Source organism: Pelophylax lessonae (genome assembly GCF_965119305.1).
Source record: "Pelophylax lessonae genome assembly, chromosome: 13".
Classification (NCBI taxonomy): domain Eukaryota; kingdom Metazoa; phylum Chordata; class Amphibia; order Anura; family Ranidae; genus Pelophylax; species Pelophylax lessonae.
In genome coordinates, this window is record NC_138780.1 from 62,073,643 (window position 1) to 62,086,361 (window position 12,719).

Sequence of the window (12,719 nt, forward strand, 5' to 3'; positions counted from 1 at the left end):
TATTTTTTAAAAGACAAAGTTGAAAATGTCATTTTTTTCTCAAAATTTTCGCTCTTGTTTTATTAATATCGCAAAAAATAAAAAACGCAGAAGTGATCAAATATCACCAAAAGAAAGCTCTGTTTGTGGGAAAAAAAGGACGTAAATTTCGTTTGGATACAGCATTGCATGACTGCGCAATTGTCAGTTAAAGTCACGCATTGCCAAGTTGAAAAAAGGGGTCTGGTCTTTGAGCAGTCAAATCCTCCGGGACTTAAGTGGTTAAAGGTTGATGAAGGTAATTTGGTTACTAAAGACAGGGAGAAGGCAAAGGTTTTGAATGCATTCTTCTCCTCGGTCTTCACAAAGGAAAAAGGGGGATATAGTTACTAAGAGTGTAATGTTAATAACACATCATAGAATGTACCCTCGTGGCTAACAGAAGCTAGTATCAGAAATATTCTAGAAAAACTTAATGCAAATAAATCACTAGGACCAGATGGCTTACACCCAAGAGTTCTTAAGGAACTCAGTCAGGCAATAACTAGACCATTGTTCCTAATTTTTATTGACAGCATACTGACTAGAATGGTACCAGCTGATTGGAAAAAAGCCAAATTGATACCAATTTTTAAAAAAGTGCTGAGATATATCTCTGGAAACTACAGGCCAGTCAGACTAACATCAATAGTCGGTAGGCTAATGGAGGGGATGATATAAGGGACTATATCCAAGATTTTGCTAATGAAATCAGTATCATCAGTAGTACTGTAATCAACATGGATTCATGAAGGATCGTTCTTGCCAGACTAATCTATTAACATTCTACGTAGAAGTGAGCTGCCATCTAGATAAAAGAAGGCTTGTGGATGTGGTGTATCTGGATTTTGCAAATGCAATCTTCAACTTGATACAGTTCCCAAAACGTTTATTTTACAAAATGAATTATTTTGGCATTGACCATTAGGTATGTACCTGGATTGAAAACTAGTTACAAGGGCGTGTCCAAATGGTGGTGATAAATAGCGAGTACTCGGAATGGTCCAGTGTGGTAAGCGGGGTCCCCCCAGAATCTGTCCTTAGGCCAATGCTGTCTAATTTATTTATAAATAATATAGAGTATGGGATAAACAGCTCAATCTCAGTATTTGCAGATGATGCAAAGCTAGGCAGGACAATAACTTTTGCACAGGATGTGGAAACCTTACAAAGAAGACCAAAATAAAATAATGTGGTGGGCAACTACATGGCAAATTTGTTTTATTGTTGAAAAATGTAAGGTAATGCATTTAGGTGCTTAAAATACAAATGCAAGTTACTCACTAGATGGAGAACCGCTGGGTGAATCCAGGATCGAAAGGGACTCTGGGGATCCTAGTAGGTGACAGGCTCAGCAATGCCAAGCTACTGCAAGCAAAGCCAACAGAATATTGACATGCATTAAAAAGGGGATTTAGTCCAGTGATAAAACAATATTTCTCCCATTCTACAACACTCTGGTACAGCCACATCTTGAGTATGCTGTCCAGCTCTGGGCACCAGTCCTCAAGAAGGATGTGCTGGAACTGGAAAGAGTTCAGAGAAGGGCAATAAAGCTAATAAAGGGACTTGAGAACCTCAGTTATGGGGAAAGACTACAAGCTATGAACTTATTCTATCTGGAAAAGAGACGCTTTACAGGGGAAATGATAGCGATATACACATAACTTACTGGTGATCGTAGCATAGGGAAAAAACTTTTCAGTGAAAGGGAGTTTAAAAAGATATGCGGCCATTCATTGAGATTGGAAGAGAAGTGGTTTAACCGTAATCTGCCTAGAGTGTTTTTTACCATCAGAGCAGTAAGGACGTAGAATTCTCTTCCACAAGCAGTAGTATCAGGGAGTGTTGATAGTTTAAAAAGACAATTGGATGGGCATCTTAACAATTACAGCATACAGGGATATACAATTTAATATTGACATGAATACACACCCGCACAGGTTGAACAGGATGGACTGGTGTATTTTTTCAGCCTTGCCGACTATGTAACTAGGATTGTTCATTCATAAAAGGGACAGTACACTTGGATTAAAGAGGCATGGCTCTGTGCAGGCTCCCCCCCCCCCCCCACCAAGGAACTCCCACAATTTAGGCTTCAAAAAGGGGTAAGGCTACAGCTGCAATATATAGAGGTATATTTGGGGGGCTGTAAGACTGAAAATCCTCGCGCTTATGGTGAATAGATCTCAAAAAATATATATATGTGTGTATGTGAGCTGCCTGCTGCAAGAAAAAAGTGCAAGTGCTTTTTTGAATTGTGTTGGTCAGTGATTGCAGCGCTGCTACAAAGTGTTTACGTGCATAAATACCATATAATTCTCAAATACATAAATAATAAAATATTAAAATTGATATTACAATATTTTCATAAAGTGCAAATATCTGTGCTGTGCAAAATAACTTGTGCAAATAACTTATTATAAATGAACAATAGTGCTGTGCTAATATTTGGGGGGCTGTGCACTTGATCCCCTGAATGAATGAATGATTGTTCTTTAACCCCTTGCTGCTGCGTATGCACATATATACAGTGTACATGTCTTTGTGTCTTGTTTCCTGTACTAATAATCAGAAACGGGAAAGCCCCATTTCCGATCACCTGATCACTGAAATAGCCTCTGGTTGGCTATCACAGTGATCAATCACTGTAAATGTCTCTCCTGTGTATGCTTTCTCCTCTGAATGGAGAGAAAGTTACATAGACACATTGCATCTTTCTCTCCTTGTTAATGGAAGAAAGTGTAAATAAACAGGTGTGTATAAAAAAAATAGCTAGATCAAGGTTTAATTTAGGGCCAGGGTCAAACGTCAAGGTCAGTGTATGTTGGGTAGGATTTAAAAAAAAAAAAAAAAGCATTCTTTACAGTGGAACTTCACTCTGCCAATCAACACCGACTATTTATAATCCTTATGCTGCTAACATTAATAAATACAGATAGGAAAGTATAATATAGTTACCTCTTTTAAACATTTGTTTTTACATTTCTTCAGTTATTTTCTGGTGTCCAGGCCTATGCAAATTATGTCATACATCCCAGGAGTCTTCAGGAGGGAGGGAAGGGCTTTCTCAGCTAAGCTCACCCTCTTGCCTGCATGCCTACTCAAAGGGCTGATGGATTCCAAGAAGTAAATTCTACACAAATCATCTGCTCTCACTCAAGATGTCCCTAGCCAGAAATGCTAGGGAGTGTTTTTCAAAGTGATTTATCAGCAAAATAAAGCATGAAGACATGGATGAATTGGGAAGTATGCTTTGTATATTAAAAATGAAATAAGTAACATTTTTGGTTTTGGGGTGCTCAGATGCAGTGTAGTTCCACTTTAAATTAGTGTCAGTGTGTTTTAGGTAGGATCCAAAAGCAAAATACGCACCATTGTTTCTGGGCCATGCTATGAGTACAAACAACAAATAATTTACACATATGTGGTATTACAGCGATTGCCAAGAGCAGGAGAATTTATTTTAGGTTGTTCTTTGGTGGTAAGTTATGGCAGTTACAAGCAAAATGGAGCTAAATTAAAACAAAATTATTGTGACAGCAGACAGGTAAAATCTCCTGGTTGCATCCAGGATGGGATATATGTGTGTCCTAGATTTAGACTGTATGCAGAGTTGTTCCACTAGGGGGCAGTGCTGAGTTCTCAAGTGGTAGAGGTAATGAGACCAGCTGAAGAGATTTGGCTCATTAGGTTCTTTAACCACTTTAGCCCCGCTTACATTGAGGCTACTGCGGCAAAGTGCCGCGATCCCGTCCAGCAACGTAGACCTACGTCGCTGGACTCCGCCCCTTGTGGGCGGCGCTCGCGCGCCGCCGGAGGCTCGCTCCCGCTGTGTTCATTCACAGCGGGAGTCGGGCCAGGGGAGGAGCAGCGGCGATTGCCGCTGCTCTGCCCCGATCGTCGGGGCTCGAGTCTGGAGATCCGCCCGCTGTGTGTAAACACAGCAGGCGGATCTCCATAGTGACAGGGACTGACAGATCGGAGTGTTCAGCATAGCTGGACATCCGATCTGTCCTTCTGTCACACAGTCACCTCCCCCCCCACACGTCAGTAAGCACCAGGCATACATTAACCCCTCCCTCTCCAATAAAATTAACCCCTTCCCTGCCAGTGTCATTTTTACAGTAACAGTGCATATATATAGCACTGATTACTGTAGTAATGTCACTGGTACCCCCAAAAGTGTCAAAAATGTCAGTCACGGGTCCGATCTGTCCGCCGCAATGTCGCAGTCCCGCAAAAAAAATCGCAGATCACCGCCATTACGCGTTAAAAAAAAACCCACCAAAAATGACAGAAATCTTTCCCTTAGTAAACGCAATAACTTTTGCGCAAACCAATCAAAATACGCTTATTGCGATTTTTTTTACTAAACATAGGTAGCATAAAACAAATTGGCCAAAAATTTTAAAAAAATTTGATTTTTAAATTTTTTTTGGGGGGAATTTCATATAAAAAAATGTGAAAAATATTGTTATTTTTTCAAAATAAATGCTCTTTTTTTGTTTATAGCGCAAAAAGTAAAAATCGCACAGGTGATCAAATACCACCAAAAGAAAGCTCTGTTTGTGGGAAAAAAAGGACGTAAATTTCGTTTGGGTACGGCGTCGCACGACCGCGCAATTGTCAGTTAAAGTCGCACAGCGCCGAATCGCAAAAAGTGGCCTGGACGGAAGACAGCAAAATCCTCCGGTGGTAAAGTGGTTAAAAACTCCCAGCATGCCTAGAGAGGGTCTCCAACCTGGAACCAGTTTGTTGCCTCTGGAAACTGGGGAACTTGAGACCTACTTGTGCGGTGAGACAGCCTGTGTGACAGACCTCTTAGACAGGGAGATAAGTGCTAGGGGCAGCACAAGGCTGCATCTACTTGTTAGCTAGGGAAACATCCTGTGTAGTGAGTTGCCAAATTGGCAAGGGTTTATTTTCATGTTTTCTTTTTTTGTTTGTTGCCATTTATGGTTTCGTAAAAAGTGTAAATAAACCGCACCTTTTTGTTTTTCACCTTTAAAACAATAAATGTATACAATATATACAAATGTTTTAATTAGAAATGTTTAGGCATTTTCATGTTTATTTCTTTTGTTTGTATTGATATGGCACAAAAACGTTGAGAAACAAAAAGCCAAATCTGACACATTACACTCAAAACTCCAAAAATAAACTGGACAAAATTATTGCCACTTTTCAAAATTGTAATAAATAATTGCATTCCAAGTTTGTGATGCTCCTGTAATTTGTAATTTAAACTCACCTGTGTCAATTAACTAGTTAAAATGGTGAAAAATTTACTTAACCTTTCTGTTGTCTGTCTCTGTGTGCCACACAAAGCACTGAAAAGGGAAAGAACAGCAAAGAAATGTCTAAGGATTTGAGAACAAAAATTGTGGAAAAGCATGGACAATCTTAAGGTTACAAGTCTATCTCCAGTGATCCTAATGTTCCGGTGTCCACAGTGCGCAACGTTTTCAAGAAGTTTACAACCCATGGAACTGTAACTAATCTCCCTGGACATGGACGAAAGAGAAAAAAGGATTGTTCGAATGATGGATAAAGAGCTTCGATTAACTTATAGACAAATTCAAGCTGACCTTCAGGCACAGGGTACAACTGTGTCAGCTCGCACTATACATCGCCATCTGAATGAAAAAGGGACGCTGTAGTAGGAGACCCAGGAGGACCCCACTGCTGACCCAGAAACATAAAAAAAGCCAGATTGCAGTTGCAGTTCAGGCAAAACGTACCGAAGGAAGCCAAAATCCTTTTGGGAGAATGTGCTGTGGACAGACAAAACAAAACGACAGCTTTTTGGTAAAGCCCATCATTCTACTGTTTTCAGATAAAGAAATGAGGACTTTAAAAAAGAGAATACAGTCCCTACAGTCAAACATGGTGGAGGTTCACTGATGTTTTAGGGTTGCTTTTGCTGCTCCAGGCACTGGGTGTCTTGACCGTGTGCATGGCATTATGAAATCTGAAAACTACCAAAGAATTTTCAGGTGCAATGTAGGGCCCAGTGTCATAAAGTTGGAACTCCATCAGAGGTCATGGGTCTTACAGCAGGACAATGACTCGAAGTACACATCAAAAAGCACTTAGAGATGGTTCAAGACAAAACGATGGAGAGCACTGAACTGGCCAGCAATAAGTCCAGATCCAAATCTAATAGAGCACCTGTGGAGAGATCTCAAAACAGAAGTTGGGAAAAGGAACCCTTCCAATTTTAGAGACCTGGAGCAGTTAGCGAAAGAATGGCCCAAAACTCCATTAGAGAGGTGTAAGAAGCACATTTATTGTTACAGGAAGCAATTTATTTGTTACTTTTTCCAAGGGGTGTGCTACCAAATAATTGAGGGTGCCAATAATTTTGTCCAGTCCTTTAAGTTTTGCATGGAATGTGTCAAATTGGGCTTTTTGTTTCTCCACTTTTTGCGTCATATCAATACAAACAAAAGAAATGAGAATGCCTAAACATTTGTAATTGCAACAATTTTCTGGGCGAAGTAGGGCATTATCTGACAGAAATGCAGGGGTGCCAATATTTTTGGCCATGACTATTTTTTTTTTTTTTTTTTTTTACTATTTTGGACTAGTTTTCATTTGATAATAAATTGACAAATTAAATACATTTGATAACCTTAAATTTGAGAAATTTAGGAAAAGTCTATTACCATTTACTACCTGGATACACTAAGCAGGTACGCTGATATGTACAGTTTTACTACACATGTCAAAGTTTCAAAATTGTGTTCAGACATTAGGATTTGTTTTACCTTCCATCATGAAGGGGTTAAACTTCACATAGCAGGGATTGGTTACATGCTCATTTTTCAATACTCGTTCATCCTAGAATCCAACAGAGCCTGGGTGTTGCATAGACTTGTGGCCCTATTTGTGGCATTCTGCCACAATATAGTCACATAAATATGATGATATGGACAGCACACGCTTGTGTTAGTTGATACTGAAAACTGGAACATCCTATTCATTCTTATAGATACATCCATACATATAGGATCTGCAGCCCACCTGCATGTCTGATTACCAATAAAGACTCATATGGTGCTGTATCTATGTGGTGATAGTTATAGTATTAATTTATGGTACACAGACTACACTAACAGTATTTCCATGGTCCACCTCATTTCCATATTTCTTCCTAGATTGAAATACCTGAAAGAAAGACCTCTCTTCCAAAGCATCCTGACAGCATATCTGACGCAGTTTCATTGGTAAGGAATGCTTTGTATGACGTGCACTATATCTTAAAATTACAGAAATGACCAGTGACATTAACAATTACAGTTGTTGGAGCCATATGGCTTGGAAGGTGTTATTACATTGTCAATGAACTAATGCTGTTTGAATACTACAGTCTCCACTAATAAGTTCTCACACTTTTTCTACTGTGTAGAATAGCCTCTTTTTAATGAAAACCTCAATAAAAGGTTTTAAACCCAGTGGCTTTTTTTGGTATGTGTAGAAATGCGCTTTTGGTATTTTGCAAGATTATTATGTGCTATAAATTGTCTCCAGCATTGCTCCTGTTTCTTCTTGTTGGAGGCCACCATTTTGTTAAAACCCAAGCAGTCACTTCCCTTTTGGAAACTCTCCCCTTCTACTTGGTCTCAAAAACGATATATTACATTCTTCATATAAAATATGTACATTTCCAGCTGTGATTGCATGTCTCGGCGAAGTTAGGGAAGAAGCTTTACAGTGCTGAAGTTCACAGATCTGTCAGTGAAGGAGAAAGGAGAGAATACCAGGGAGATAAAACACTAACCTTGTAAATTGAAGTCTTTTTGTGTTTCCCTGGCAGTAGAGTTTGTTCTGTCACCTATCCTGCTTTTCTTTTCTCCCTCCCTAATCTGTGTTCCCTCAGCACAGTCTGTATCATTTCTGTTGCTTTCTCCCCTTTCAGCAACAGTAAATCTTCAAGCTGTCAGCAGATCAGCGAGCATAGGAAGAATAGACAAGGGAGCTAGAGAACAGGAGGCCTTGGGAGGACCAAAGAGAGCGGCTTGGTGGATATTTTTAGAGCCGGTTAGTGATGTAGCTGGGGGTAGAGTTGTGGATGGCTTTGTAAACTATTGTTAGTACTTTGAATTTTATTTGTTGGGCGAGTAGAAGGCAGTGAAGGGATTGGCAGAGAAAGGTGGATGAGTCTTGCAGCAACATTTTATTATGGACTGAAAGGGGGATAGTCTATGTAAAGGTAATCCAATACGGAGGGAGTTGCAGTAGTCAAGGTGAGAGATAATCAGGAAGTGAATTAGAAGCTTGATGGTGTCATTGATTAAAAAGGGCATGTAGTACAGATGTTGTGGAGGTTAGGGTGGCATGATTAAACAGGGAATAGATGTGGGCCTGAAAGGACAGTTCAAAGTCCAGGCCACCCCTGGCACCCTGGCATGTGTGGAAGAACTGATAGTTGTGCCATTGATCTTGACAGAAATGTCAGGGAAAGGGGCATGTTGAGGAGGAAATATAATGAGCTCGGTTTTAGATAGATTCAGTTTGAGGAAGTTGTGTGACATCCAGGCTGATACGTCTGTAAATCAGTGATGCCAGAGGAGACTGATAGGGTGAACTGAGTGGTAGAGAGATAGCTTTGGGTGTCATCAGCATAGAAATGGTAGTGGAAGCCATGGGAGACTATCAACTAACCCAGGGAAAAAGTGTAAATTGAGAATAGTAGAAATCCAAGGACAGAACCTAGGGGGACCCCAATGGTAAGAGGAGTTTGAGAGGAGGAAGTTGAGTTGTGACACTGAAGGTGCAGTGAGATTGTAAGATTTGAACCAATTGAGAGCGCAGCTACGGAGACCAAGCAAATTTAATTTTTTGGGAAGGAGGGGGTGGTCAACTGTATCAAAGGCAGTGGAGAGGTCCAAGAGTAGGTGTACCGAATATAAAATGTTGGCTTTAGCTGTTAGTAAGTCATTTGTGAGTTTTAGGAGAGCCGATTCTGTTGAGTGCTGCGGGTGAAATCCAGACTGAGGGGGATCAAGAAGGTTATTCTCAATAAGGTGATCGCTCAATCAGTTGTAGACTAGACGTTCAAGGAGTTTGGAGGCTAAAGGGAGTAAGGAGCTGGGTTTTAGGTTGTCAAGATTGGTGGAGTCTAGTGAGGCCTTTTGTAGTATAGGAATGATTAGTGCATGTTTTAGAGGGTTGGGAAAATGCCAGTAGAGAGGGAAAGGTTAAAAATTCAAGTTATAGAGTGTATGATAGAGCCAGATGGTGGCCGTAGTATTTGAGAAGGAACAGGGGGCAGGAAGTTAGGTGGGCGTTTAGTGAAAAAAGTTTAGTGACATCCTCTATAGTAGCTGCGTTAAACAAGGGCAGTATTGATTGTGCAGTAGGAAAAGGAGTGCAAGGTGAGGGAGATATCTGTACAGTGGAGATCGTGTCACAAATTGTAGCAATCTTCTTTTTTAAGTGATTTGCAATCTCCTGGGCACTGAGTAAGTTAGTGGGTGGAGGTAATGGAGGAAGAAGTAGAGCATTAAAGATAGAAAAGAGTTGACGGGCACTGTGTGAGAGGGTATTAATGAGAGTGATAAAGTAGGTCTGCTTGGAGGTGTGGAGGCAGGAATTGTAATTTTGGAGGGCAGATTTATATTGGCTGAAATCTTACTGTGACTTAGTCTTACGCCACAGACGCTAAAGAGTGCAGCTACATTTTTTGAGGCTTCTAGTATTGTCTGTCTGCCGGGGTTGTAGTGGTCGAGCCTGATTCTGTGTGTAGTGAGGGGGGGCCAAGGTTTCTAGGGTGGATGACGGTGAACTGTTGTAGACATAGGTGGCCATGTTTGGGCAAGACAGGGATAGGATTTTGTCATAGAGACAATCTGTAGCAGAAAAAAGAAGTGATAGGGTTAAGAAGGCGAAGGTTTCTACAGGCAATTGTTTGGTAGTTGGAAGGCAAGGAGGAGGAAGACAAGGAGAGAGTGAAACTAATAGAATGGTGATCAGAGAGAGGAAAAGGAATGTTGGAGAGGTTGTGAGGAGTACATAGGTAGGAGAACGTGAGGACGTTACCATCAGAGGGAGTAGAAGCGTGTATCCATTTTTTTTAGGCCGAAAGAGGCGGTTAGGCTGAGAAGTTTAGAAGTATCAGGAGTGTTAAGATTAACAGGGATGATGAAGTCACCAAGAATGATTGAGGGAATTTCAGAAGAGAGAAAGTACGGTAGCCAGGCAGAGAAGTTTTCAAGGAAGCCTGATACCGGCGCAGGAGGCCGATAGATCAAAGCAATTCTCAATAAAACTGGAGAAAATAGATAAATACAGTGAGCTTCAAATGATGAGAGGGACAGGGGGGGGGGGTGTGGATGAATAACCTGAAAAGTGCTTTGAGGGGAAAGGAGGATTCCAACCCCCCACCCCCCCCCCTTTTCCTTCCACTAGGCCTGGAAGAGTGAGTCAACAAGAGGCCACCATGGGAGAGGGCAGCAGGAGAAACAAAGTCAGATTCTTGAAGCCACGTCTCAGTAGTTGCAAGTAGGTTGAAGGAGTTTGGGATAAATAGGTCATGGACAGAGGTGAGTTTGTTACAGAGTGGGAAATCCAAGGGGCACAGGGAAAGGTGAGGCTGGTTCTAGGCAGAAGAGGAATAGAAACCAGATTGTGTGGGTTGTGGCTACTGTCAGAGGATAGGGGGTGCCGTGTATGTTTTCCAAAGGTAAATGATGGCGTTCCAGGATTTGGGGAAATCTCTCCAGAGGTTAAGAGAAGCAGAAATGTGAGAGAGGTGATATGAGAGACTGACTTATGTGGGGGGGACACGTCCCAGTGTCCTAGGGGTTTTAATGGTGTGTGGGTTCAAAATTAGCAGGAGTTGAGTACAGTAACACGTTCAGAACAGGAGTGAGGGTGATATACACTGCTCAAAAAATTTAAAAGAAAACTTTTAATCAGAGTATAGCATCAAGTCAATTAAACTCCTGGGATATTGATCTGGTCAGTTAAGTAGCAGTGGGGTTGTTAATCAGTTTTAGCTGCTATGGTGTTAATGAATTTAACAACAGGTGCACTAGATGGGCAACAACGAGACAACCTCCAAAACCAAAATGGTTTTACAGGTTGACGCCACTGACATTTTTTTTCCCTATTCATCTTTTCTGACTGTTTTTCACTAGTTTTGCATTTGACTAGGATCAATGTCATTACTGGTAGCATGAGGTGATACCTGGACCCTATAGAGGTTGCACAGGCAGTCTGACTCCTCCAGGATGAAATGTCAATACGTGCCATTGCCAAAAGGTTTGCTGTGTCTCCCAGCTTAGTCTCAAGAGCATATAAGAGATTCCAGGAGACAGGCAGTTACTCTAGGAGAGCTAGACAGGGCAGTAGAAGGTCCTTAACCCATCATCAGGACCAGTATCTGCTCCTTTGTTCAAGGAGGGACAGGGTGAGCACTGTCAGAGCCCTACAAAATGCCTACAGCAGGTCACTGGTGTGAATGTCTCTGACCAAACAATCAGAAACAGACTTCATAATGGTGGCCTGAGGGACCGACGTCCTCTAGTGGGCTCTGTGCTCCTTGCCCAGCAATGTAGAGCTTGGTTGACATTTTCCATTGAACACCAGAATTGGCAGGTCCACCACTGGCGCCCTGTGCTTTTTACAGATGAGAGAAGGATCACTCTGAGCACATGTGACAGAATTGAAAAGGTCTGGAGAAACCGTGGAGAACATTATGCTGCCTGTAACATCGTTCAGCATGACCGGTTTGGTGGTGGGTCAGTGATTGTTAGGGAGGCATATTCGAGTGAAAGCACAGACCTCTACAGGCTAGACTAGTGTTTCTCAACCTTTTTGCGATGAGGTATTGAAATGTAAATATAAAGCTGTCAACCGTGAAAAGAGTCAAGGTCAGTCCTGTCAATAGAAAGTTAAATTTGAAAATAGTGCGCAGAAAATATTTTGCTGATACTCATGGAGTATAGGAAACAGACCAAAGTAATAAATGTAACAAAACATTTTATTCAATGAACATAATAAAAGCGTCAATAAGAGACAAAAAGATTGAATCATATAAGATCCACATATATTATATTGCAAGTACTTTATATATAGTGGAATGATTTATTGACTAACAGGCAGTCATTCCTATAGAGCCAATCGAAAGGTCCTGATTGAATGCCAGCCAAGTATGGTTTGAAGTTAAAGGTTCATTGAGACCTGGGGGTGAGGTAGCTTTGAGATGGAATATCCATCTCGGCTCGCTTTGTAGCAAAGTTTTGTTAAGGTCGCCTCCTCTCGGATCAGGATGAATATGGTCCAAGGCTAGAAATTTTGCCTTCGGGGTGGAGTCTCCATGAACAAGGGCATTATTTTAAATCTGTTTTTTTTTTGGTAATGCTGGTCAAATCGCGGTAAATTCTTTGCCAAAATTCTAGTTTTGTTTTACCGATGTAGTTGCATCCACATTTACAAGTCAGTAGGTATACCACACCGGGAGTCCTACAGTTTACGTAGGGTTTAGGTCTAAATTTTTTACCATTTGGTAAGATCACCTGTGATCTAGTATCCATATATGTTCAGTAGCTACATCTGCCACATCTAAAAGTTCCCAAGATTTTACATCTATCTTTTCTATCTATTTTAAATTCGCTATGGACCAAATTGTCTTTCAGCGAAGGAACTCATCTGTAGGTGATCATTTGCTGTTTAGGTACAAAAGCAGAAAG

The 12,719-nt window shown here is 41.0% G+C and overlaps 1 protein-coding gene across 8 annotated transcripts in view; it reads left to right on the forward strand.

Annotated features, from left to right (window-relative positions):
- Nucleotides 1-12,719, forward strand: part of PACS2 (phosphofurin acidic cluster sorting protein 2) — a 1,277,570-nt gene that overhangs the window by 679,069 nt on the left and 585,782 nt on the right. For 7 of the 8 annotated variants that reach the window (XR_014224766.1, XM_082242585.1, XM_082242586.1 and 4 more), the window contains one exon: nt 7,182-7,250. The exons of the other annotated variant lie outside the window; for it this stretch is intronic. Coding sequence is in view for 6 of the 7 variants with exons in the window: in XM_082242585.1 (XP_082098711.1) it covers nt 7,182-7,250 (69 nt within the window). In the remaining variant the exon portion in view is untranslated. The remainder of the gene's footprint in view (nt 1-7,181; nt 7,251-12,719) is intronic. 8 annotated transcript variants of the gene reach the window in all.